Source organism: Pelophylax lessonae (genome assembly GCF_965119305.1).
Source record: "Pelophylax lessonae genome assembly, chromosome: 2".
Taxonomy (NCBI): Eukaryota; Metazoa; Chordata; class Amphibia; order Anura; family Ranidae; genus Pelophylax; species Pelophylax lessonae.
Window position 1 is genome coordinate 432,674,116 of NC_138769.1, and position 24,529 is coordinate 432,698,644.

General features: G+C 42.2%; 1 protein-coding gene across 1 annotated transcript in view; it reads left to right on the top strand.

Annotated features, from left to right (window-relative positions):
- Nucleotides 1-22,160, top strand: part of TMEM47 (transmembrane protein 47) — a 191,995-nt gene extending 169,835 nt beyond the window's left edge. The window contains exon 3 of the mRNA XM_082246942.1: nt 21,321-22,160. Within this exon, the coding sequence (XP_082103068.1) occupies nt 21,321-21,499 (179 nt within the window). The 3' untranslated portion in view covers nt 21,500-22,160. The remainder of the gene's footprint in view (nt 1-21,320) is intronic.
- The last annotated feature ends 2,369 nt before the right edge of the window (nt 22,161-24,529 follow it).

A 24,529-nucleotide genomic window follows, 5' to 3' on the forward strand; every position in this document is an offset into this window, starting at 1 on the left:
CGAGAGTTATAGAATGATTTTCTTGTAGGTTTCTGTCATTTTGAAGTGGATCCAATTGGCCCATCTCTGGTAATATGTTTGTTGTGAATCTCTTGAGATATGGACTAGTTCTTCCATTTCTGAGACTTTATTAGGACAGTGTAGCCATTTTGGGATTCTGGGTGGGCAGGGGGATTTCCATTGTCTCGGTAGACATAGTTTGGCCGTGTTTACCATGTGCATGGCCAATGATTTGTGATAAGTTTTATGGGGGAGGGTTGAGTGGTGAAGAAGAAATTGTGCCGAAGAAAACTCCAGATCCAGATCTGTGACTTTGGAGATAATTTCGCTTATTGTTTGCAAGAAGGGTACAATCTTCGGACAGGACCACCAGATGGGTAGGAGTGTACCTATCTCAGAATGGCAGTGCCAACAGGTGTTCGGAAAGTCAGGGTGAAATTTGTGTAAAATTGCTGATGTTTGATACCATCTGGTTTGTATTTTGTAACCATTTTCCTAGGTGGAAACGTTTACCGAGCCTTTATAAATATTTAGGTATATGTTTACCAATTCTTTGCATGAGAGAGTGATTGAAAGATCTTTTTCCCAAGTCGTACTGTGTTTGTCGGGAATGGACTCAGTGGCTTCATATAGTAGGGGATATTTGTTGAAATGAGCTTGCATTGGGGACCCTGTATTAGACAAATCTTTTCAAAGGCAGAAATGGGCCTAGTACAAGATGATGTGTGATTAAGGGCATGGAGAAATTGTGGGATCAATAAGTATGACCATATGGGTATGGGGGGTTTCTTAATCAGAATTGCCAAGGTTACTGCTGGAAGAAGGTCTTTTCCTTTGAAGAATGTATGGGCCAGAACTATTTTGGAGGAACAGTTATCCAAAATAAATCTATGATGCATCCCAGGGGAAAAGTCTGGGTTTAATCTAATCAGATTTGGCCTGGAGATGAGGAGATGGAGTTCATTTTACACACAGAACGAAAGCATAGTATGAAGGGATAGATCAGAGGATGGGAATGCATATTTGGAGGCATGTGTTTATCCAATAGACAGGGGACTGAGGCCAAGTTAAGGTGGGTAAAAGAGTCCTCCAAGCAGACCCAGTCCTTATAGGAATATTCCAATCTACTATTCTAGTTAGATGACAGGCCTTATAGTAGTTTTGCAAATCTGGTAGTCCAATTACACCTAGGTTTTTGGGGAGGGTAGGACTGGTGTAGCTTGTTCAGGTATGGGTGGTCTGGTCCACCTCCTGGGGTGGGGGAAGGGCGATATACTGGCGATAGAAGCTGAGGGGGGAGGGCGATCGGACGATCGGCTGTGATGGAAGGGTTGTACCTGGTGAGGGCTCCTGCCACAGCCCCCCAGTTCTGCCTGGATCTGTCCTTGAGGCCTATGGATCCCTCCTGGGTCTCTGGAAGCATTGTAGTGCCGTGCAGGCAACCATTTGCGGTGATTTGCTATTGAAAATAGCAGTTGCCATGACAGTGGAGCCCCGTGGGCAGCGATTTGGGCGGTGGGAGCCCCTCCTCATCCCCTGGTGGTGACTTCTGGATCTTTTTACTTCCTGATCGCTGCGCGTGTTTAGTGCAGATTATCCTGGTGGCTGCAGGTGCCTGTTCCTGCTTGGTGATGAGTCTGGTAGGGTTCTCTTCCTCTCTGCTGAGGATCACTTGGTGATTTGTGCCTGGCGACTGAGTGGTGCTGCCAGCATGGTGGGGGTTGTCCCTTTCAGTGTTTTACACTTTTTTGTGGGGTCCTGGTGACTAATGGAGTTTTCGGAGAACATCTCCCCACCTGATCCCCTCTCTGAGGTTGTGGGGCCCTCTGGGTCCCAACCATCCATCGATGCACTGATGCCGGTCCTGAAGTCCCGGGTGGAGGTTGCTTTCAGGCGACAGGCTAGCAAAAAGCACCCCCCGCCTTTACATGCCTCATCATATCCTGAATCTGATTCGGCCACTGTGGACGTGGGTCACCCTGCTGGGTCTGCAAAAACGCGCCCAGTTTCCTATGATAGTGAGGATGATTCCTCCACATCTGCAAATGCGCATTAAAATATGCTGGTGGACTCACTGATTGTATCTGCGTGTGAGACCTTGAAGATGAAGGACACAGCTGCAGCTGCGACGGGGGCGTTCCCTTTGGCACTCACAGGCCATTCAGAGCAGCAAAGGTGTTTCCTTTCCCCGCCTAGTTTGACAAAATTGTTGTTTAAGAGTGGGAACAACCAAAGCGCCTCCTTGGGGTCTCTAAGTGATTTTTTAGGCACTACCCCTATGAGGAGTCCTTTACAAGAAGTGGACTGTTCCACCGGTTGTGAACCCTCCAGTTTCCAGATTAGACAAGGCAACCATGATTCCAGTTAAAGAGTCCCTGACCTTTAAGGATCCGGCTGACAGGAAAGGGGAGGCTGTGGCCCGCAATATGTACACTATGGCTGGTTCGACACTGAGGCTGGTATTCACTATTGCCCTGGTGTCGCAAACTCTGACTGAGTGGGCTAAGCTTTTATGCCATGACCTGAAGGAAGAACAGCTCCCTTCTTGCCTTTGCTGAGCTTGGGCTGCAGTTTATCTGTGATGCCTCTTTTAATCCGACTCCCCCAGTGGCTCAACTCTCCATTTGGTCATCGGCGTGTCTTTTGGCTCAAATGCTGGTTGGCGGACCAGACTTCTAAAAAGGCCTTGACTGATCTACCCTTTCAAGGAGATTGCCTGTTTGGTGCTACTCTGGAATACTTCATAAAATTTTTACAGGGGAGAAGAGTATCTTTTTTCCGCAGGCTACTAAGAGTGAGGAACCTCATCGTAGATGTGGACCATCCTTCTCGTCTCATAGGATGTTTTTTCGTCCCTCATGGTAGACTGAAAAGGGCTCGAAGCCTTTCAGGGTCTCCTCTCGAGGATCCAAAGGAACCTGGTTTGGCAAGCCTAGAGCGGGCTTCTCCAGACCCATGGACAAGGATCCTTCCGCATGAAGGTGCACCCTCACCCGTATCTGGGGTGGGGGGACATCTTCGCTGGTTTCCAGACCCGTGGACTTCCCTGGTACAAGACAAGTGGGTCCATGAAGTCATTCAATTCGGCTACAAGATTGATTTCACTCTTGTCCCCCGGCAAGGTTCTTTCCTTCCAACTTGCGCCTGTCCCCAGGCTTACGGGGTCTGTTTGGGGCAGTACAAGACCTGTTACTTCAAGGGGTGATTGTCCCGGTTCCAACTTTGGAAATGTTTTCAGAGTTTTTACTCAAATCTGTTTACAGTCCCCAGGAAAGAAGAGAAGGTGCGTCCAACCGTGGACCTCAAGGTGCTGAACTGCTTTGTGCGGGTGCAGAAGTTCAGAATGGAGTCCATTCGCAGGGTGGTGGCATCCCTGCGTCAGGGGGATTTTCCTGCCTCTATCGACATCAAGGATACTTACTTTCACATTCCGATATGTGCCGGTCACCAGCGCTTCCTCCGCTTTGCCGTGGGATAGGAGCATTATCAGTTTGTGGCGTTACCCATTGGTCTCGCCTCTGCTCCTTGGGTCTTCACAAAAGTGTTAGCACCGGTGCTAGCTTTGTTACGCCCATGGGGGATCATGGTACTGGGCTACTTGGATGACCTCCTTCTGCGAGCGGAGTCTCCTACTACTCTGGTGGAAAACATGGAGATCACCATACGAACTCTGCGGGAGTTTGGCTGGATTCTGAATTTTTTAGAAGTCTGCTCTGGTTCCGTTCACAAAGCTGGACTATCTGGGTCTTACTCTGGACTTGGTCTTAGCCAGAGTGCTCCCTCCTCTGGACAAACTCCAGAAATTTCAGGCTGCAATTAATCTCCTGCTGTCCAGCAGATGGTCATCCCTCCAGACTTGCATGCGGATACTGGACCTGATGGTGTCGAGCTTTGAGGCGGTTCCATTTGCACAGTTCCATACAAGGTCCCTGCAAAGGGAGATTCTGGCCAAATGGGACAAAACTCCACAGTCTCGGGACAATCAGATCTGGCTGAGTCAGGGAATGAAGGAGTCCCTGTTATGGTGGCTTCGTTCTCCGGCACTTCGTCTGGGCAAATTCCTCCTCCCCTTGTATTGGACAGTAGTCACCACGGATGCCAGCTGGGGAGGCATCCTCAGCAAACATTCTGCTCAGGGGATCTCGACACTGGAACAGTCCAGTCTACCGATCAATGTCTTGGAAGTCTGAGTGAGCAGACTGTGTCTGGACCATTGAACGGATCGTCTTCGGGAATGCCAGTGTGCATTAATTCAGACAATGTCACAGCCATGGCTTATGTCAATCACCAGGGGGCACAAGAAGTATCCTGGCAGCTCTGAAGGTTGTCGGTATTCTAAGGTTGGCAGAATGATTAATTCCATCACTCTCTGTTGTACACATTCCAGGGGTGGAAAACAGACAGGCAGATTACCTTAGTCGGCAGGCGTTGGACCAAGGGGAGTGGTCTCTTCATCTGGAGGTGTTTGATCAGTTGTGTCTCTGGTGGGGCATCCTCTAGATGGATCTGTTAGCATCTCATCTCAACAGAAAGGTGCAGCGGTTTGTGGCTCGGTCATGGGATCCTCTGGCAGATGCCACAGATGTGCTGGTGGCGATTCTGGTCATCTTAGTGGCTCCGGACTGGCCTCCCTGGGCTGGGTACTACGATCTTGTGCTGCTGGTGGCTGACATTCCATGGAAGCTTCCTCTCAGAGGGGATCTGCTGTCCCAAGGACCAATCTTCCATCCTTTACAGTCACTGGCTTTGACATCTTGGCTGTTGAATGCCAGGTGCTGAAGGATAGAGGTATATTTGAGTCGGTGATTTCTACGCTGTTAAAAGCTGGGAAATCTACTTCTAGGAAGATCTACCATCGTACGTAGAAGATGCACATTACGTGGTGTGAGTCTCTTGAGGTTCATCCTCTCTCCTTCTTGGTGGCTCAAATCTTGACCTTTCTTTAATGGGGGGGTTGAACAGAAATTGGCCTTGAGTACCATCAAGGGGCAGTTGTCGGCTTTGGCAGGCCTTCTTCCAATGACCCTTGGCCATACATTCCCTGCTGTGTACCTTTCTTCAGGGTGTCTGACATTTAGTTCCTCCAGAACGGTCTCCGTTGCCACCTTGGTACCTCAATTTGGTGCTTTCGGTTCTCCAGAAGCCTCTCTGAGAACCCTCGGGAGATTCCCTTGTTTTCACTGTCTCAGAAGGTGGCTTTTTTGGTGGCTTTTATCTCTGCATGCAGGGTGTCGGAAACTGGCGTTCACCTCACAGATATAGGGTGGTTCTTTACTCCTGTCCATTGTTCCTCACAAAGGTTGTCTCTGATTTTAATTTGAATGAAGACATTGTGTTACCTTCCCTGTGTCCCAGGCCTAAACATCTGAAGGAAATTGCCTTGCATGCCTTGGATGTGGTCTGGCAGCTACGGAGTCTTTTAGGAAGTCAGTCTCATTATTTGTGCTCACGGTTGGGCCTTAGTGATAACAATAGTAATTATCCAGGCAGCATGCAGGAATATTGTCTATAGTCAGTACAGGGATATTGTCAGCACAGCCAAAGCATTTGTCCAAATGAATTGTCCAGGCAAAGGCATGGTCAGCACAGCCATAATATTGGTCCTGGCACATTGTTACCTGCAGACACTCATTATTGTACCGCTCTCCAGCCCTTCATAATGCCTCTAGCTACAGCTAATTCCTATAGTATAGGTAGCAGTCATTGTTGTGGTCAGTTCATGTGGCAAGCAGAGGCATGATGGCAGCAAGTCAGCAGCAGGCTGAGGACCTCGATCAGGTAAGACCTTGGCACAGGGGTAGAGGCTTCTCCCACCCAAATCTCTTTGAATCCTCGGGACTGCAGACCCAAATCCGGAAATTACGAAACCCAGAGAAAACCAAAAATTTAGTTTTCTACATCCAGAAAAACAATTCTGGAGCCCCTCACATATGTGAGACCCCTGTTTACTACAGTAGCAGGGCAGATCAGTCCAAGCAGTAGGCAAAAGCATAGTCGATAAAACAGGCCAGGGTCAGTTCATGTGGAAGCAGTCCAAGCGGTAGGTAGAAGCATGGTCGATAAAACAGACCAGGGTCAGTTCACGTGGAAGGCAGTGGCATGGTTACTTGAGGAAGCATGGAAAATGGTCAGCACAGATGATGAACTTGGGGAAATGGTTAAAAATATGGGCTAGGATTTTAGGGATGTGTGATGAAGTCGGAAGCACTCTCCAAGGCATAGGCTAGGTTGGTAGGGACACTGGCGACAACGATAGCTTGTATCATTTCCAAATCTCTTGTTTGCTGCATATGCGACATCTTTTTGGGCATCTTTGGCCTGCTTCAGATGGTGGAATGTTGTCTAAGAAGTGGCACTCATGAAGTCAGCTAACAGCATCAGAACAAAGGTTTTCTGGGGGGGGGGGGGGAGGTTGTTAGATGAGGGACATAACAATTTCTTTGAATAATCTCAGGAAGGTGGTGGGGTTTTCCACCCCCCCCCCCCCATGTAAAGATTATATTCTTGGATGCATGTTGGCTTTTGAATGGGACCTCATCTTCTCTGAGCCAATTTGACAATTTCTCTGAATAATCTTAGGAAGGGGTGGGTTTTTCTGTTGATTTGGTGTAGATGATATATGCATTATAGATGGCCGAATTAATTAGATAAATTACTACTTCCTTGTACCAGAAACAGGACCACCTTGTTGCCAAATATGGCTGAAGCATTTGGTCATTGAAATCCACCCCCCCCCCCCATGTAAAGATTATATTCTTGGATGCATGTTGGCTTTTGAATGGGATCTCATCCTCTGTGAGCCTCAACTGTGGTGTCATTATGAATGGTGGACATCATATATACATTCCTGCTATCCTTCCACCCCAAGGCCAGCACTTTGTTGCTTCTCAAAGTTGCCCCCCCCTTTTTGCATTGTTTTTGTTTTGCAGACTAAAGATTGTGGGAAGCCTTTCCTGTTTTTTCTGGCCAGGGTTTTTACAAGGTGTAGGTGTTTGAAAAGGGGCATGCTGGTATAATAGTTATCAAGGTATATGTTACATATTACATAGTTACATAGTAGGTGAGGTTGAATAAAGACCATAGTCCATCCAGTTCAACCTGTGTAGGTGTGTGTGGCCCGTAATCATCTTTCATACCCCTGAATGTTTTTCTCCTTGAGATGTACGTCTAAGAGTCTTTTGAAAGCCACCATACCTGCCGCAGAAACCACCTCTTGTGGTAGAGAATTCCACAATCTTGTAGCCCTAACAGTAAAGAACCCCCCACGTTGCCGGAGTTTAAAATGCTTCTCCTCCAATCGCATTGTATGCCCCCGTGTCCTCATGCAATCCTTTCGATTGAATAGCTTTTTTTTCTATGCTGAGCTCACCATTGAGATATTTATAAATTGCTATTATGTCCCCTCTCAGGCATCTCTTCTCCAGGGAGAATAAATCAAGCGATTGCAGACGCTCTTCATAATTAAGGTCCTCCAATCCCCTAATTAGTTTAGTTGCCCTTCTCTGGACTCTCTCCAGCTCCAACACATCCCTCCTGAGGACTGGTGACCAGAACTGGACAGAGTAATCCAGATGTGGTCGTACCAGAGTTTTATAAAGTGGAAGGATTATAATCTTATCTCTGGAATACATCCCTTTTTTTAAGCATGCTAATATTCCGTCGGCTTTGGCAGCTGCCGCTTGACATTGCATGCTATTGCCTAGTCTATCCTCTACCAAGACTCCCAGATCTTTCTCAATTTTTGATTCCCCCAAAGGTTCCCCCCTAAAGTGTATTGTGCTGTTATGTTTTTAGTCCCCAAGTGCAAAACCTTACACTTCTCCACATTAAACCTCATTTGCCATGTCGTTGCCCACTCTGTTATTTTGTCCAGGTCATTATGTAGGATATCTGCTTCATGCTGTGCAGTTATTGCCCTGCCCAATTTTGTGTCATCTGCAAAAACTGATATAGAACTACTGATCTCGTCCTCAATGCTGTTTATGAATAAATTGAACAAGGTTGGTCCCAGGACTAAGCCTTGGGGGACCTCACTTACCACCTCAGACCAGTCTGAGTATGCGTTATTTATTATTATTTATTTGTGATAACCTTTGTGCAGCAATGAGTATGCCAGGTCCCATACAACTTTTCCAGTTGTGCCTATGTAGGCCGGGTACTCAGGGGGCCAGAGCTAGTAATCTCTTCCTTCATGTATGCGGAACGCATACAGATATCCCGTGGCTCTTTCACAAAGCTTATATAATTTGACCCCATATTTGGCCCTTTTGCTAGGAATATATTATTTTATGCCGGTAAAGTGTACCAGGGACTCATCCACACATATATTGTGATCAGGGACAAAAAATTCTGCAAATTTTTAGGAAAAAAAAATTATGAGTGAGCGAACTCTACATAATTTGTCATAATTTGGATTATTTCACTGGGTATTGTCGCTGAAGTGAAAGAAGCACATATTCATCTCATATCTGGACCTGGACATTACAGCAGAATAAACAGGCATGGGGTGGATGGAGTTGCTGGATCAGTAGGCATGTCCTTCATTTATTTTTTTGTAAGCCCCATGTTTATGGTGAGGCCCATAAATAATTTGAACTCTTCCAAAGACAAATCTCTCCACTCAAACGGATGGGTATATGATGATTGGGGGTTGTTTGCAACATACTGCTGGGCATTTAGATTGCTCTGGTCCACAATAAATTGCAGTAAAGTGGCAAGAGCATCTGGGAGGCATGTAGTGGCCTTGACTCTTGGAGGATGTGACAAATTCCTGTGTTGGTACCTGGGGATGATACCGCAGCTCTGGCGCTGGGCCTAGGCATTTGATCTTGGCATCTATCACTTGCAGCAGTACTGATCCTTGGGTCTATTACTGGTGGCTGCCTGGTTTCCCGAGCGCTGTGCCCTTTTAAGAGGAACCCATTCTTTCTCAGATTCGGTTATCGATCTACAGCTATCAATCGGTTCGAATTCAGAATCGAAATTGGAATCTAATGAGAACTCCCGCTGCTCTCATCAGTCATGGAGAGGATCTGAAATGCCTCCTTTTTTGGGCATGCTACTGATGGTGACTGTGTGATAGGTACTTTAGTGATGGGCTGTGCAATGGGTACTTTGGTATTGGGCTGTGCGATTATGGTCACTGATAGGTGGCAGGTGACTGTCACTGATGGGTGGCAGGTGACGGTCACTGATGGATAAATGATAGGTGACAGGTGACAGTCACTGATTGTTGACTGATGAGTGACAGGTAATGGTTACTGATGGGTGAATGATGACGGTCACTGATGGGTGACAGATGACAGGCGACGGTCACTGATGGGTGACAGGTGACGGTCATTGATGGGTGACAGGTGACAGTCACTGATGGGTGGCAGGTGATGGTCACTGATGGGTGACAGGTGACAGGCGACAGTCACTGATGGGTGACAGGTGCACCACTGACGGTTACTGATGGCAGTCTCTGATGGTGACTGGTGCACTTTATGGGCGCTGCTATGTGACAGGTGATGGTCACTGATGGGTGACTGATGACGGTCACTGATGGGTGACTGAGGACAGTCACTGATAACGGTCCCTGATGGGTGACTGAGGACGGTCACTGATGACGGTCACTGATGGGTCACAGATGACGGTCAATGATGGGTGACAGGTGCACTTTATGGGCACTGATGTGGTGACTGTTCGGTGACAGGTGCACTGGGGTGTGGGGGGCAACAGTAACACTGCTGGGCACTAATGAGGACTATTACACTGGTATAGGGGTGATGTGAGAGGTTCTCTTTATTCAGGTGCTTTGTGCAGTACAATACAGGCACAGATCGGTAAATTACTGCTCCTGGCTCTTCTCTTCTCACACTGGAAACGGCGTGTGAGGAGAGAAGAGCCGGTAACAGCCAGTTACCGCTCTGTGTTTACATTTGTGGTCAGCTGTGAATCGATCACGGCCAAACACATGGTAAACAGCCGTGGTCATTGGCTGTTTACCACTGTTGTTGACAAGCCATATTCCTGGGAATATGCTGCCACCAACATGGCCACGCAGCGTGCTCCAGGTCGTGCGTATGCACGGTATACACAAGGGGCAGAGCCACCTGTGATAGGCTAAGAAGGGATCACAGCCGATCACATGGTAAAAAGCCGTACTCATTAACTATTTACCCCTGTTGGTGGCAGCGTGCCAGGTTGCGCACACCTGATCACGCGCATGCACTGTTTGAATAGGCTGATGTCATATGACGTCAGCCCAGAACGAGAGCCGCACCACTCCACCATTATTTGTCAGTGGTCGGGTGGCAAGTAGTTAACCTCCCTGGCGGTATGATTATGTCAGGAATTATGTACCAAAAGCGGTACAATTTTTTGCATGGAAATTTGGCGTTATGTATTGCAGGCCTACAATTCTTAGTAAATACTTACTTAAACCTGACCAAAACAAGACTCTAGTAGACATCCCAGATGTGATAAATTTGAAACACAAACACATGCATTATAATCTAATCAATAATATAATTTTATTCAATAATGCAGTGAAAAATAATGAAATTTGTCAAACAAAGAAATTCAATACACATCCTGAGTGTGAAACAGTTTGAAGCATGGAACTAGACTAAGTCTGACGTTGCAATCAGGACAATAGTACCTTGTTTCCTTTCAGACTTTTTTTCCATTGCCATCCTTCTTGGAACAGCAAACGACGCACATCCTGGTAGGCGCTAACTTTCTTGCGGTTGGCGGTACGAAATCTACAAAATGACGGCCTGTCAGGCGTTCTGGATTGCCAACGTCAACAGCGCGTCGTCCGGGTCTGTTTGCAGATACTGATGGCGTCGGTTGGTTGACAAAAATCTGCTCAGCCACCTTCCAGATAAAGTCAGAATGAACAAGAGGTATGTTAGTGTTTGCTTTATAAAGGATATAGGCGTTCCAAAGGCATTGTTCAAGGAGTTGCCTGAAAATCTTTTTATAATACTTTTTCTGTTGCTTCCGCATCGCCGGGTAAAATGTCATTGCCTGATCAGCTCGGTCGACACCTCCCATTGTGTGATTATAGTCGATCACGACTTGCGGCTTCAGCACATCTGTTCCGTGTTTGTTGCGGACCATGGCAGTAGAGGTGCTGTGCGCGGTGCTCATGAGACACACATCCTTTTGTCTCGCCACCGCATTGCCATCATTTTACCCTTTTGAAAGGCAACCATCTCTCCTTTTTTTATTTTTTTTCCTGCCAAACATTGATGGCATGTCACGCCGGTCTGGCCTAACAGTACCATACCCATCAGTTTTGTTTAGGAGCAAAACCTCATAAAGTTCCAGAGAAGTGTAAAAATTGTCGGTTGTCATGCAATATCCCTGGTTCAGCAATGGGTCCAGCAGTGAAAGGACAGAGGATGTGGCCATCCCATAGCCGCTGTACCTGGGATTGAACTTGGTACCTTTTCCAGTGTAAATGACCGCATTCCAGATATATCCGGTGGATGATTCACAGAGCATATAAAATTTGATGCCAAACCGCGCTCTTTTAGATGCAATAAATTGTATCCAGCTCAGGCGTCCCCTGTAGGCCATCAGACTTTCGTCCACACTGACATCCCTTTCTGGCACATAGGTCCGCTGGAAGTTGGTGACAATCATTTGGCACACCTCCCAGATTTTTTTGAGTTTTGGCGCAGGATGCATGGCCTCATCAAACTCTTCATTGTTGGCGAAGTGTAAATTCTTCATGATTAGTGAAAAACGATATTCGGACATCACTGTGACAAAAAATGGAGTGGCCAGCATCTTATTTGTGGTCCAATACCATTTCTGGAGCAGTTTCCCCACCACCCCCTGAAGGATGATGAGTCCCAGAAACTGCCAGATGTCCTCTTTACTGACCGGTTCCCATCTTCTGGATCTGGAAAATCTGGCACTCAGCGTAGCGGATTGCTGCTCATGGTAGCGGTTGGTTTCTGTGACGATTTGTAAAATTACCTCCTCAGTAAGTAATAATTTCAGGTACGCCAGAGAGTTGTCACTCTCCACATCAACCTTCATCCCAGGAGATCCAGTGAATCGGAATCTCGGCGGCGCTGCCTGGTCCGCATCGCTGTTTAGAGGGCACCAAGTGTGCACATCGCTTAGGTCAGGTGCGGGATCATCGGCGTTGTCACTTTCTGGATCAGTGTGGGAGTCAGATGACAAATCTCCCCACTAGGGATGATCGAACGGTTCAGGTCGACCATCGATTCGACCCGAACATTGACTGTTCGAAATTCGGCCGAATTAATTCGGCAACCAGAACCGACCAAAATGCAATGGGACAGGAACTGGGCTTTAAAAGCCAGTGATTGGACCAGAACCATCAGTAAAAGCCAACTGAGGGGGCAGGAGGATGCTAGGAATGTGATTGGAGTGACGAGGGGGTCCAGAGGCCAATCAGTAGTGAATACGCCCCCCAGTATATAAGATAGCCCCGCCAAATCTCTAGCATTGTAATACAGGGATGTGGAAGAGAGTGGAAGCAGTTCTGTTACTCCTGCTTCAAAAGTGTAATTTAGCAATTATTAGTGTGAGGAAAGGGATATCTAGTGTAGTTAGGGTACTATTTTCCACTATAGTTAGATTCAATAATCTAGTTTCTGTAGGGAAAGTGTTAAGTGTCAGGGGGACCGTAGTGTAGTGTAGGGTGAACTGACGCTGACTGCTATGGCAGGGTGACCAAACCCTTCCATGTCAGGGTGACCGCCATATAAAAAAGATCGTTTGTATTAGAATTGCAGTAGAGCAGGATAGTGGCTCCATTACTTTTACACCTGGCCGTTTTTGTTGCAGGCATTTTATTGGGCTTTTTTGTGGACGTCTTTGGAGGCAGGCATAACATCTGAACTTCTGTGTAGGGGTATATATACACATATGTATGTATATATACACATACATAGGTGTGAAAGTAGCAGAACCCTATGCCTGCGCTAATGAAAATATTTGCAGGCATAGGGCTCCGCTCCTATCACACCTATATGTGTGTATGTGTATAAATACATATATGTGTGTGTGTATATATACCCCTATACAGAAGTTCAGATGTTATGCCTGCCTCCAAAGACGCCCAAAAAATGCTCCAAAAAAACGCCTGCAACAACACACCTGGGTGTTTTTGTTGCAGGCGTTTTTTTGGGCATTTTTTGGGCGTTTTTGGAGGCAGGCATAACATCTGAACTTCTGTGTAGGGGTATATATATATATATACACACACATATATGTATTTATACACATACACACATATAGGTGTGAAAGTAGCAGAACCCTATGCCTGCGCTAATGAAATTATTTGCAGGCATAGGGCTCGGCTCCTATTTTTTTTTTTCAATAATTGTTTCAATAATTGGCTCTCTATCAACAACGACAATTTTTAAGAACTTTTTTTGTGTGATTAATAGTCCCTGGGGCATGACCCAGAACCCTAGGCACTTTTTAGGGGCATTTATTGGGTTTCAGGGCTTCAAAATGGTGTTTTTTGATTACCGAAGTTCGGGTCCCATTGATTTCAATGGGGTTCTGAAATCCGGGCCGAACTTTTGGGAAGTTTGGGTGTTCTGGTCGAACCGAACTTTTCAAAAGTTCGATCATCCCTACTCCCCACGACTCGCTGTCGCTCTGTTCTGCGAGCAGCTCCGTGTCACTGCCGCTGTCGCAGTCGCTCAGCTGATCCAAAAGAGCATTTGTAGGACAGCGCTTTTTTGATGCCATTTTCAAATGGTTTTATTTCTCACAAATGACAATGGCAAGGGGCACTGAAAGGGCACTGTGTCTGATACCTAAGGTGATACAGTGTAATCCTCTCAGATTACACTGTATCACCTCCTTTTTATGTGTTTGTTTTGGTGCAACTTTTGAATTTCCCTCCCAGTTCCGCTCCCATACAGCATTGCTGCTGCAGGGAACGGAACCAGGAAGTCATCATACCGACGGACGAGCGGCAGGGATCTCGGCGGCGATCACAGCAATGGGAGATCATCGCTGGATCGCCAGGAGAAGGTAAGGAACCCCACTGCAGGCTCTGCACATCTACCCCGAGTGTGACTCGGGGATACCAATAGTAGCATGAAAAATCCACCCCGAGTCACGCTCGAGAATACTGCTAAGGGGGTTAAAGTGTTTATAGTGTTTATATTATAAAGTTATTCCAACAAAAAAAGTTTAATATATTGCAGTTTACCAGTCATTAAATATGGTGGCTGCATTAGTTTAAATTTTCTCTTGCATTTTTCTTGTATTACTATTTAGTTATTCTGTCAGTAACACACTTTCTGTCCTAGGGTGACAACCCTTGCTTGCTGTACTGTATATATGGACAAGCAGGGTTCCTTTCCTTGGAAAGGAAGTGTGTTCAGGACTACAAAACACCTCACCTTCTCCTCATCTTCTTAACACGGTGGTTTACAAAAAAGCTGAAAATTTCTGATAAAGTAGTGAGCCTGCAGTGTGCACATGACATAGGACAGCACTGTATTTTTGCAGCTTTTTGATGTTCTAAATAAAGAACGAATACTTTTTATACCCAGATGAGGTTGCATCAGGTAGCTTCTTTTTCCCAGGGACTTTCCCCCTATTTTTTTTTTTTTTTAATGTGGTTAAATTTTATTTGGAAAGCAGAGGGGCTGGCAGGAACAGAAGGGATTTCACACAAAGGAAGCAATACAAAGAGAACAGGAGGCTTTTTAACACAAGTACATGGTATAACATACACATATCAGCAATATGAAATACTGGTTAACATACTCTTTAAGTGAACCTGTTTGTTTGCCTAGCCCCGTGAGATTTTGCTGCTCAATGACCAGGCCACTTTTTTCAACTTGGCACTGCGCAACTTTTACTGACAATTGCGCGGTCATGCAATGCTGTACCCAAATTAAATTTACGGCATTTTTTTCCCACAAACAGAGCTTTCTTTTGGTGGTATTTGATCAGCTCTGCCCTTTTTATTTTTTGCGATATTAATAAAAAAAGAGCAAAAATGTTGCAAAAAATTGACATTTTCCACTTTGACAGTTAAAAAATATCCAATATATTCAATTTTTGTCATATATTTAGGTCAAAATGTATTTAGCTACATGTCTTTGACAAAAAAATTCTCAATGAGTGTTTTTTTATCCACTTTAAGACCGGAAGATTTTCCCCCCTTTCTGACCAGGCCATATTTTGCGATTCGGCACTGCATTATTTAACCGACAATTGTGCGGTCGTGCGATGCTGTACCCAAATGAAATGAAATTTACATCCTTTTTTTCCCCACAAATAGAGCTTTCTTTTGGTGGTATTTGATTACCTGTGCGATTTTAAATTTTTTAAAAAAAGAGTGATCATTTTGAAAAAAAAAAAACAATATTTTTAACATTCTGATATATAACATTCCCGAAAAAAAATTTATAAATCAAAATTTTTTAACATTTTAGGCCAATTTGTTTTCTGCTACATATATTTGTACAAAAGGGAGCAAGTGAAAGGAAGCCCAGAACCGTATAAACCTTGCTCACCCGGCGCACAACCTATATACTCTCTATCTAAAAACAATAAGCAGCTGCTATAAAATATCACAATGTATAGAAGGTGTGTAAAGTAAAGTGTCTTAGCATCTAACTTCCACTCTATCAACACACTAGCAGCGCTGTAAAAGTCCACAAAAATGAACTAAAATGCTTAAAATAAATAGCTCTGTGCAGAAAGAAATAAGCGTTCATGCATAAAGTCCCAATGTCAGCCAGAGGATGAAAGTCCACAGACTGTGAATCCACATAAAGACTTGTCAGCAGATCAAAAGCGCAGAAGACCTCCACCGCACCATAGTGTACACCCTTAAGGTTAGGGACTCACCAGATATAAAAGATATATGCGCCCAAAGCAACTGGTATATACGATCTCCCGACCGCCTCCAACAGCAGGGTAATAACAACCGGATGAGGGCAAAATAGATGACTCCCAGCCAGAGATCTTCTCTGTGTAGTACTCACAAAGCATGAAAATCAATGGAGTGACATAGCGTGATACTGCATAACACTTTTATTTCCCCACACACGAAAAATCCCTCACATATTGCACTTACAAACAAATCAGTATAACAGCGTAAAAATGGCTAGGAAAACCTGCGTCCTGTCGCCGTAGCCCTTCATAGCAGCCCGCTGCTCGGTACCAGCATCGAGCCTCCGGGTATGGCGTCTGACGTCAGCTTCCCACGTGACCGCGTGACCATGCCCTGACGTGTTTCGTCAGCAAATGACTTCAACCGAGGGCGTGGTCACACGGCAAAGTCACTCGTATTTGGCTGTATTGGAATGGACGGTCCCGATAACAGGCAAATGATGTGAGTACGATGCAGCTCACGTCCTTCCACCCAGTCCACAACCTTGCTACGCCAACTATAACACTTCCGCCCATACACGGCGTCACCACCGTCACTGGTCAAACTACATAGCACCCTTCCTTCCCCGAATTCACGGTCAAATACGAGTGACTTTGCCGTGTGGTAAAAAAAAATCACAATAAGCATATTTTGATTGGTTTGCGCAAAAGTTATCGCGTTTACTAATTACGAAAAAGATTTGTCATTTTTATTGTTATTTTTGTTTACTAGTAATGGTGGCAATCTGCAATTTTTTTTGCGGGACTGCGACATTGCGGCGGACAGATCGGACCCCTTACTGAGATTTTTGACACTTTTGGGGGGACCAGTGACATTACTACAGTGATCAGTGCTAAAGATATGCACTGTTACTGTAATAATGACACTGGCAGAGAAGGGGTTAACACTGTTGGTGATCAAGGGGTTAAATGTATTCCTCATGCTTACTGACGTGTGTGGGGGGAGGGGGTTCTGTGACAGAGACAGAGATCGCAGGTTGAGCTATGCTGAATCCTGTGATTTTTCCCTATCTGTCACTGAGAAGATCCGCCTGCTTTGTTAACACAAGCGGGCAGATTTTCTCACTCTTTCCCCGATGATCGGGGAAGAGAGGCAGTGATAACCGCCTCTCCTCCCCGGCCCGACTCCTGCCGAGGAAGCTAGGAGTCCAGCGACGTATGTCTACATCGCTGGACACAGGGCTGCCACTGTGCCATAGTAGCAGCACAGTGAGCAGTCCTAGAGTGTTTAGGCAAAGTGCTGGTTCATTTTAAGATATGCATATTAAAAGGCCTCCTTGTATAGTATAAATAAGTAACTGTAGAGTGTGATGTAGATGTTTTTTTTATGTATTTAAAAAATATAATAAAGACATTTTAAAATCTATCACTGTATGTTTAACACTGCATGATTACCTGATTTTTGCTGTCCGATTTTCAAAAAATAAAATGTCAAACAGTACCACAGTAAGAATAGATATTTGTCTTTATGTATACTATATTATATGGCAAATATCTTACATTTAATGTAAGGCATTTAGTTAACTTTTGTATAAATACCTAGTTTGATAATAAACCAGATATATTTTGTGCTATGATTACTAGCATTACCCTAATCTAATAAAATGCTTGAGGTGTTTGATATTCATACCACGCCTATAGCTCTATGTTTTGTGCTGTTTCTGAAGTGAAATTTTGAGAAACCCGCAAGCACACGCTCGGTATGTGTTATATTAAAGAAGACAATAACGTAAATTGATCGTCTTGAAGGTTTACTTGATCATCTTTTGGTCTGTTATAAAATATCAGTTATACTCCTATAAACTGCTTTTGCTTTTTAATAGGAGCTTGTTTATTGTTTCTGAAAACCAAATGTGTTGTAATTACCATTTTTCTTCCTGAATGTACACCTCGGGGATTATCTTCTCAAATAATTATTTTTCATGGAACAGGGAATGAGAGTAGGCTTTTAAAGCTGCATTATGTTAAAGTGGACCTTTCAATAACTTAAAGATGAATTCCAGCTATGGATCTTTTATATGTAGTTACATTGGTCCAGCTTGGTTATATACCTTAACCGGCAAATGCCCCTGGAAGCTGTAAATCACTGAAGTAGACACAGCTATCCCAGGGATCTCCCTTTGCTTTTGGGTCCTGTGCCAAGTTGCTGCCCTGATGCTTTCTGAACCCAGGAGGTTAACCACTCAACATGGGTGCCGTTCAGAGAATGCTTTGCATTTTCTGAATGAATAAAAAGTGTTCTCTGATTGGATGAGGTGGAGATTGTGACATCACTGCCCCATTCAGCCAGATAATATTTTGTATTCATTATCTATCTAGTAGCATTTGCTGATCCTGATTCATACTGAAACAAAGATGGAACTGGTGTTCCTGGAACAGAGGAAGGTAAAGGTAATGTCATGATGAGTTCTGTGATCTCTAGGAGAGGTAAAAAGGATCCCTAAGTGTTAAAGTTACACATTATTTGCATGTACTCACATATTATGAACATATACAGTATATCTCATCTGGGTTTACATTAACAAACTGTTGGTATTTAGAGAGCTTCTGTGTATAAACTGCATACAGTCATTCAGGTAGTTCATGCTGGGAAACCTCTACTATACTGTGAAGACTTTCAAAAGCACAGTGATGACGCTCTGTCTGCTGTAGTTTAAGTTGGAAAACTTTCACAACAATGGGTGGGAGGAGCTTAGCCTGCCTGTTCTTTGACAGTACCTGCTATGCTCATTTTCTCATGGCTGAATTTCATTTTTATGACTGCTTCATTTGTAAAACTAGCAATACAGCTGATAATTGTAGTGCAGCATACACTATATGCTATTTGATCTTTCATTAGTTTAATTCATTTTTGAAGCTGGAAGTGGCAAAATAGTATCCCCAGGCATTGAAATACGGTTTAAAAAAATGTAGGAGATTTTGTGAGAAGCACGTGCAAAGTCATTGTTGAATTGAAAGAAATAATTTTGTTGTTCAGAAGAAATCATAGCCCCATGACTGTCACAAGTCAAGATAAATCTCCATTATTTACATTTTTAATATTTTCTACTCAGCTGGACAAAGACAGGGCTATTCTGTTTCTTTTGTGGCATTTTTTCCTCTTATTTCAGCTTAGATAGACCTTTAGAGTTAAATGGAATGTTTACAGAAATAATTTAAAAGTACTTACTGTTAGCTAAAAGCATACACTGTATCAAGGCTTTACAACCCATGCAATTTTATTGTAGAAAATGGACTGTTATCAAAACAGGAAAACAATACTAAGAAAATCCAACTGCAACAATTTAAAAAACATTATAGAGCCAATGTAATGGCATTAAGTAGATCTAGTTAGAGACTTACTAGGGGCACTTTTCTGGCTCTGAGTAGGATAACCAGACAGGAAGCCATGCATTTTGCGATCTGGCATGCCTATTCCTTTAGGAAGTCAGTTTTTACATAATAGACTAGAGTGCTTGTATGTAGGCTTTGGTTTGCATCTGAGCTACTTTTCTTCATTATTGTGATGAAGAAACAACTCAAAGCAGGTCCGCACAGCTTAGAAGTAGCTCAGTACCACATAGAAGTAGCATGAAGCAATTCCTTGTGCAGACTAAAAGGTATATCAGCATAACTGAATTGCAAGTCAAAGCAACTCAGAAGCACCTAAAAGCAAACTGCATTTGATTTGCTTCAGAGTCCCATATCCCCTAGGAGTTGGACAGTGCTTCAGTCGCAGAGACTGTGGACATCATTTGTGCCATGTGCCATTCTAAAGTAGAATGCTCATGTCTTGTGTGAATTGATTTTTATGATTTTGGGCTCAGTCTTTGTATTTAGTCAGTGGTCCTCAAAATCTGCCCTAAAGAAGCCAGTCTCCTAGTAATTTTCAAATATACTTTATACTATATGTCAAAATAAAAATGTATCTATTTCAATCATATGTAAATGCCACACTTACTTTTATGCTCATATTGTGACATTAAAAATGTTGGTTTATATTTAGTCACTAAGGGAAATGTACCTGCAAATACTTATGAACGTTAATAAAGTTAGAAGTGGAAGGTGTAGTGATGAGACAGGCCTAGGGAGATTATATTAATACCTGTTACTTCAGTAAATTCCTCTAAAAATATTGAGATGCAGGGATATGATCTTTCATAATGCCATATTAACTTAACATCATATGTCAACGCAGAAGGTTCTCCAGTACTTATCTGTTTTAATCCACATTGCCTTGCTGAGTGGAACAAATCATTGACAGTGCAAATTACAGTATATAAGCCATAAATTGTCTCTTTTCCTAATACTGGTTCCCCTACAGATTTTAAACCTATATAAAGGCTTATGAACTGTGTTACTGTGATTCTTTTACAATCACACTCAACTTGAATTCACTTTCAGTTGTATTTTTTAACCTTAAAAAATGTTTGTTTTGTACAATATTTTATGGAGAAGATGTTCCTTAGCATCACCACCAGTCCCATAAAATATCAGACTCTACTGATGTTTACAATATTTTATTTTAGATGATGTTCTTTCAGGGTATAAAATAAAATAAAGAATACCAATTAGCCCTAAAAAAGACTGATGATAAGGAACTGAATAAATAACTAAGCATTGTCATTTGTTTATTGTTGATTCGTTATTCTATTTTTAAAGGTTATAGCCCCCAAAACTGTGATATAATTTTTAGTTGACATCAGTGGGTTGATTTATCCACTGGCTTTAGGTGAGGCTTTGTGATTGATTTACTAAAAGCAAATAGGTTGTTCAATTTGAAAGGGACTTTTCGCTTTTCAAGAGAATTTTACCTTAGCTTTGTGAATGGTGGTAAGGCTATACTGACTTCAATCATCCAATCATGTACGAGCAAAGTACTGCATCTTTTTTTATTTTTCATGGGCACAATTAGAGAATATTCAAAGTGAACAGCTCATTTTCCTGTAGTAATCAACTTCTTTATATCTTCTATAACTCTCTGCATTGCCTCTCTTCATTAAAGTTGCAGTTTAAAGCAATGTAGTAAACAGAAAATGCAGAATCAAGTGTTGGATATTTGTAATTATCACTTTGTGGGGCACATTAAAGATGTGATTTCACTATTAGTACAAATTCAGATATGTATATAAGGAACCATAGAGTGAATCAGCTGGATCAAATCTTAAAAATAAAAACAAACATGTCCATTCTTAGTAAGATTTTTTAAGTAAAGATAAAGTATTACCATTCCATGTCTGTCTGTTTTTTTAAGTGATATTTTCAACACTTTTGCAATACATGACTTTTAGGGGTTTGTATAGCTGGTTTCTGAACATCAAAACATTAAGCTAATTAAAAAAAAAAAAAAAAAAAGCAGTCAGTTTTATTTTGCATATGCAAATATGTAATGTACATGCTTAGCTAATCTAATTGTTTTGTTTTTTTTATCTATTTTTTTTCAGTTGTTCTTCAGGTCTGTGGTCTTGTGTTGTATCCAATCAAGTTTATTGAGACTGTCACTCTCAAGATTTACCATGAATTCAACTGGGGCTATGGATTAGCATGGGGTGCAACAATATTTTCATTTGGAGGTGCCATACTTTATTGCCTGAACCCCAAAAACTATGAGGACTACTATTAGGTGTGTAAGAGAAAACAAAACAATAGTTTACTCCAGTTTTTTATCTCCCTTTTCTAGAAGACATGTGGAGCATCAAGTAACCTGCTCAGTTGATTTAACTTTGACTTTCGGCTGCCAGTAATATAACCAGCTTTACATTCATCCTAAGAAAAAACACTGTAGAAAAAAGAATAACTATTCAAGGATACCAATAACTCCATAGCTAATTGATGCAATCTGCTACAATATTAACGTGTTTCTTCAGCAGAAGTAACAAAACTACAAAAGTGTAATTATAAACTGTATAATGAAATTAGTGCTGAAATGGATGCCAAAGTCCTGCTGGGATTTCACAGATGAAGAATTCTTAAGAAATTTACCCCATACCAGACTTCCGAGGTCATCATGTTACAGGACCAGGCCCTAAAGAAACAAGATGCTGTGAAATTACTAAAGAATAATAGCCAATGGACATGGTTGTTCACATTAGAATAATTTACAGAAATAGCAAAACACAAGGGTTTTCTTCAGAAAGAAAGGCTAACTTAGCAGTAAACCATAGCTCAGCCACATTTTTGAACACCCATGGAATATGCCCTTTACTAGAGGCTAAACATTCACCTTTGCTTGAAATAATAAAAATGGACATTTGTTTTCCATGAAAATAAAATAAAAATAGGTTTTTGGTTTCTTTTAAACTGAGTACCTTAGCTAGGCTATAGCTAAGCCTAAAAAGATAGCTAGTATGTTGTTAGATTTTCGAGTAACTATTTTTTGAAGAAGGCTATGTATTTGGTATATTGTGTAGAATAAATGTTAATATAAATTGTCACTTCTCTGAAATAATATTTAGCAGTATTCATAATGAATGCAGAATTGTATTAGTACATTCTGTGACCAAACTTTGTGTGCACTGTTTATTGTCTCCAGAAATTTAGTTTGGCTAACCATAGCATGACTATTAGATTCATGACTATCAGATTTATCAATTTCATATTTACATATTGTTAAACATACAGTATATGCTGCTAACTTTAGAATGAGAAGACGTGATGCCTAAGGTAATATGCTTTTTATGCTGTAGGTTGCCGGATAATAAGGATATGGTCTGAATTAGTCACATTTAGAAGTAGTTTAAGTAATAGTTACTTTCCACTTATAACTTAAATGGATTGGAACATATGCTGTTGCTTGTGTGCACCATCATCCATGACTAAATGCACTGATAACTCTAAGTATGAAAGAAACTTTTTGAATGGCAACATATTAATATGTTATTTGTTGCTTACATCATAAATGTCCTGGCTAATCTCCTTTTTGCTAACAATCTTATCTGTTTTATCCTATCTTACAACCTTATGGCTTCCTAATCCGTACTGTGCATGTAATCGGTAATATTCAGTAATGTAACAATGGCTATGCTAAAAGCATTGTAACTGTAAAAATTGTCATAGACATATTAGCATCCCAAATGACAGATATACATAATAAAGAAGAAGAAGCAACACAAGGTTGGAGATCAAGGTAGGCCTATGCTTCTGTTAGTTCCGGGACCTAGTTGCAACAAGTTTTTAAGGGATGTGACTACTGGTGCTACACCACTTTTGAATGCCATTTTCTCTCTTTAGATTGGGGGAAACTTCTCCAGTGGTGGGTCAATGTCTCATGGTGTGGAACTCTGTGAAGCAGCTGCTTTGTGGCTGGGAAGAAGCAACACTTAAGTTGCTGGATCACTTCTAAATGTGACATTACTCTAGGATTTGAAACTCACTAAAAACAATGGACTTCTGAGGCGTGGGTTGTGTCATGCTGAAAAAGGCTGTGCAGTTGTAAGCAGTCTTATTTTCTTTTTAGAGCCACTAAAAATGAAACAGATGAGGATTCAAAGTGCCCCCAAATCACTGTTATAGCGAATTTTCACTTGAGAACTGTAATTAAATGAAGCAAATTATTTAAATATAGGGCAGTTAAACTAAAATTGGTTAATTTAGCTCTTCCTTTTTTATTTTGTAAATATAAAATTCAGTTGAAGGGATATATGCTTTGACAAAATGTGCTATAATTATCATCAATTATAAACACATATATTTTGATATCAGAATATATCTGTAAATAATTTTGTATTAGGACTGCCATAGGTGAAAGGGTTTAGGTTATATTATAACTAATAGAACATTTAAATAATATATATTTGAATGTTGACATATTTTAGTGTGAAAAAATACATCAGCAAAGGTGTGAAAAGCACAGCAAGTATTTTGACCTAAGCTTAGGTGAAGGCAATACATGTAAAAGACATTAAAAAGCACAGTATGTGAAATCAAATGTCCAAAAATCTATAAAAGAATACCAATAATAGATAGGTCAACTGAAATTTCAGATGTGATTAGGATTGTAGATCCATTACAGTAGCCTCTGGTGTAGTGAATCAGTGCAAGACTAGATGTGAATGAAATGTTACATATGCTGACATGAATGTGTTTCCTCTGTACTGAAGGTCAAACATCTCAGCATTTTTATATAAATGTCCTTTGTCTTTTATTTTAGAATCAATTGATTTTTCTAAAGTTGTCTAAATTGAGTGACGGGGTACCACCTACTTCTGCAGCTATGCTTGGCATATTAATTGACAACAGATCAGGTTGGATGTTTTTCAGCTGGTAGTGTATATTATTCCCCCAAAGAGGAAAGTGACACCATTGGAGTCCGCTATGTACATGTAGGCTTGTACAGTACAATGGTGCCTGTCAGATAGAGGAGAACAGCTTAGGTGGCCACTGATTGTAGTATTTTAATCAGCATACTAAAGTAATGGGTACCTTTCGAAATTGACATTATTGTTAGTGTATAACATGTACAATGCAGCATTGAAGTATGATGTGCCTTTTATGTGTGAGCTTCTAGAGAATCATTTATATTACAGGTCTGTCCAAATATTATCAAGGGTTACATTTCTGACGTATTGAAAAAGTTATGTAACACAAATTATATAGTCTTAGGAAAGCCTGAGCAAATCAAGCTTTGCATTGTGTCATTGGTCTAGCAGGCAAA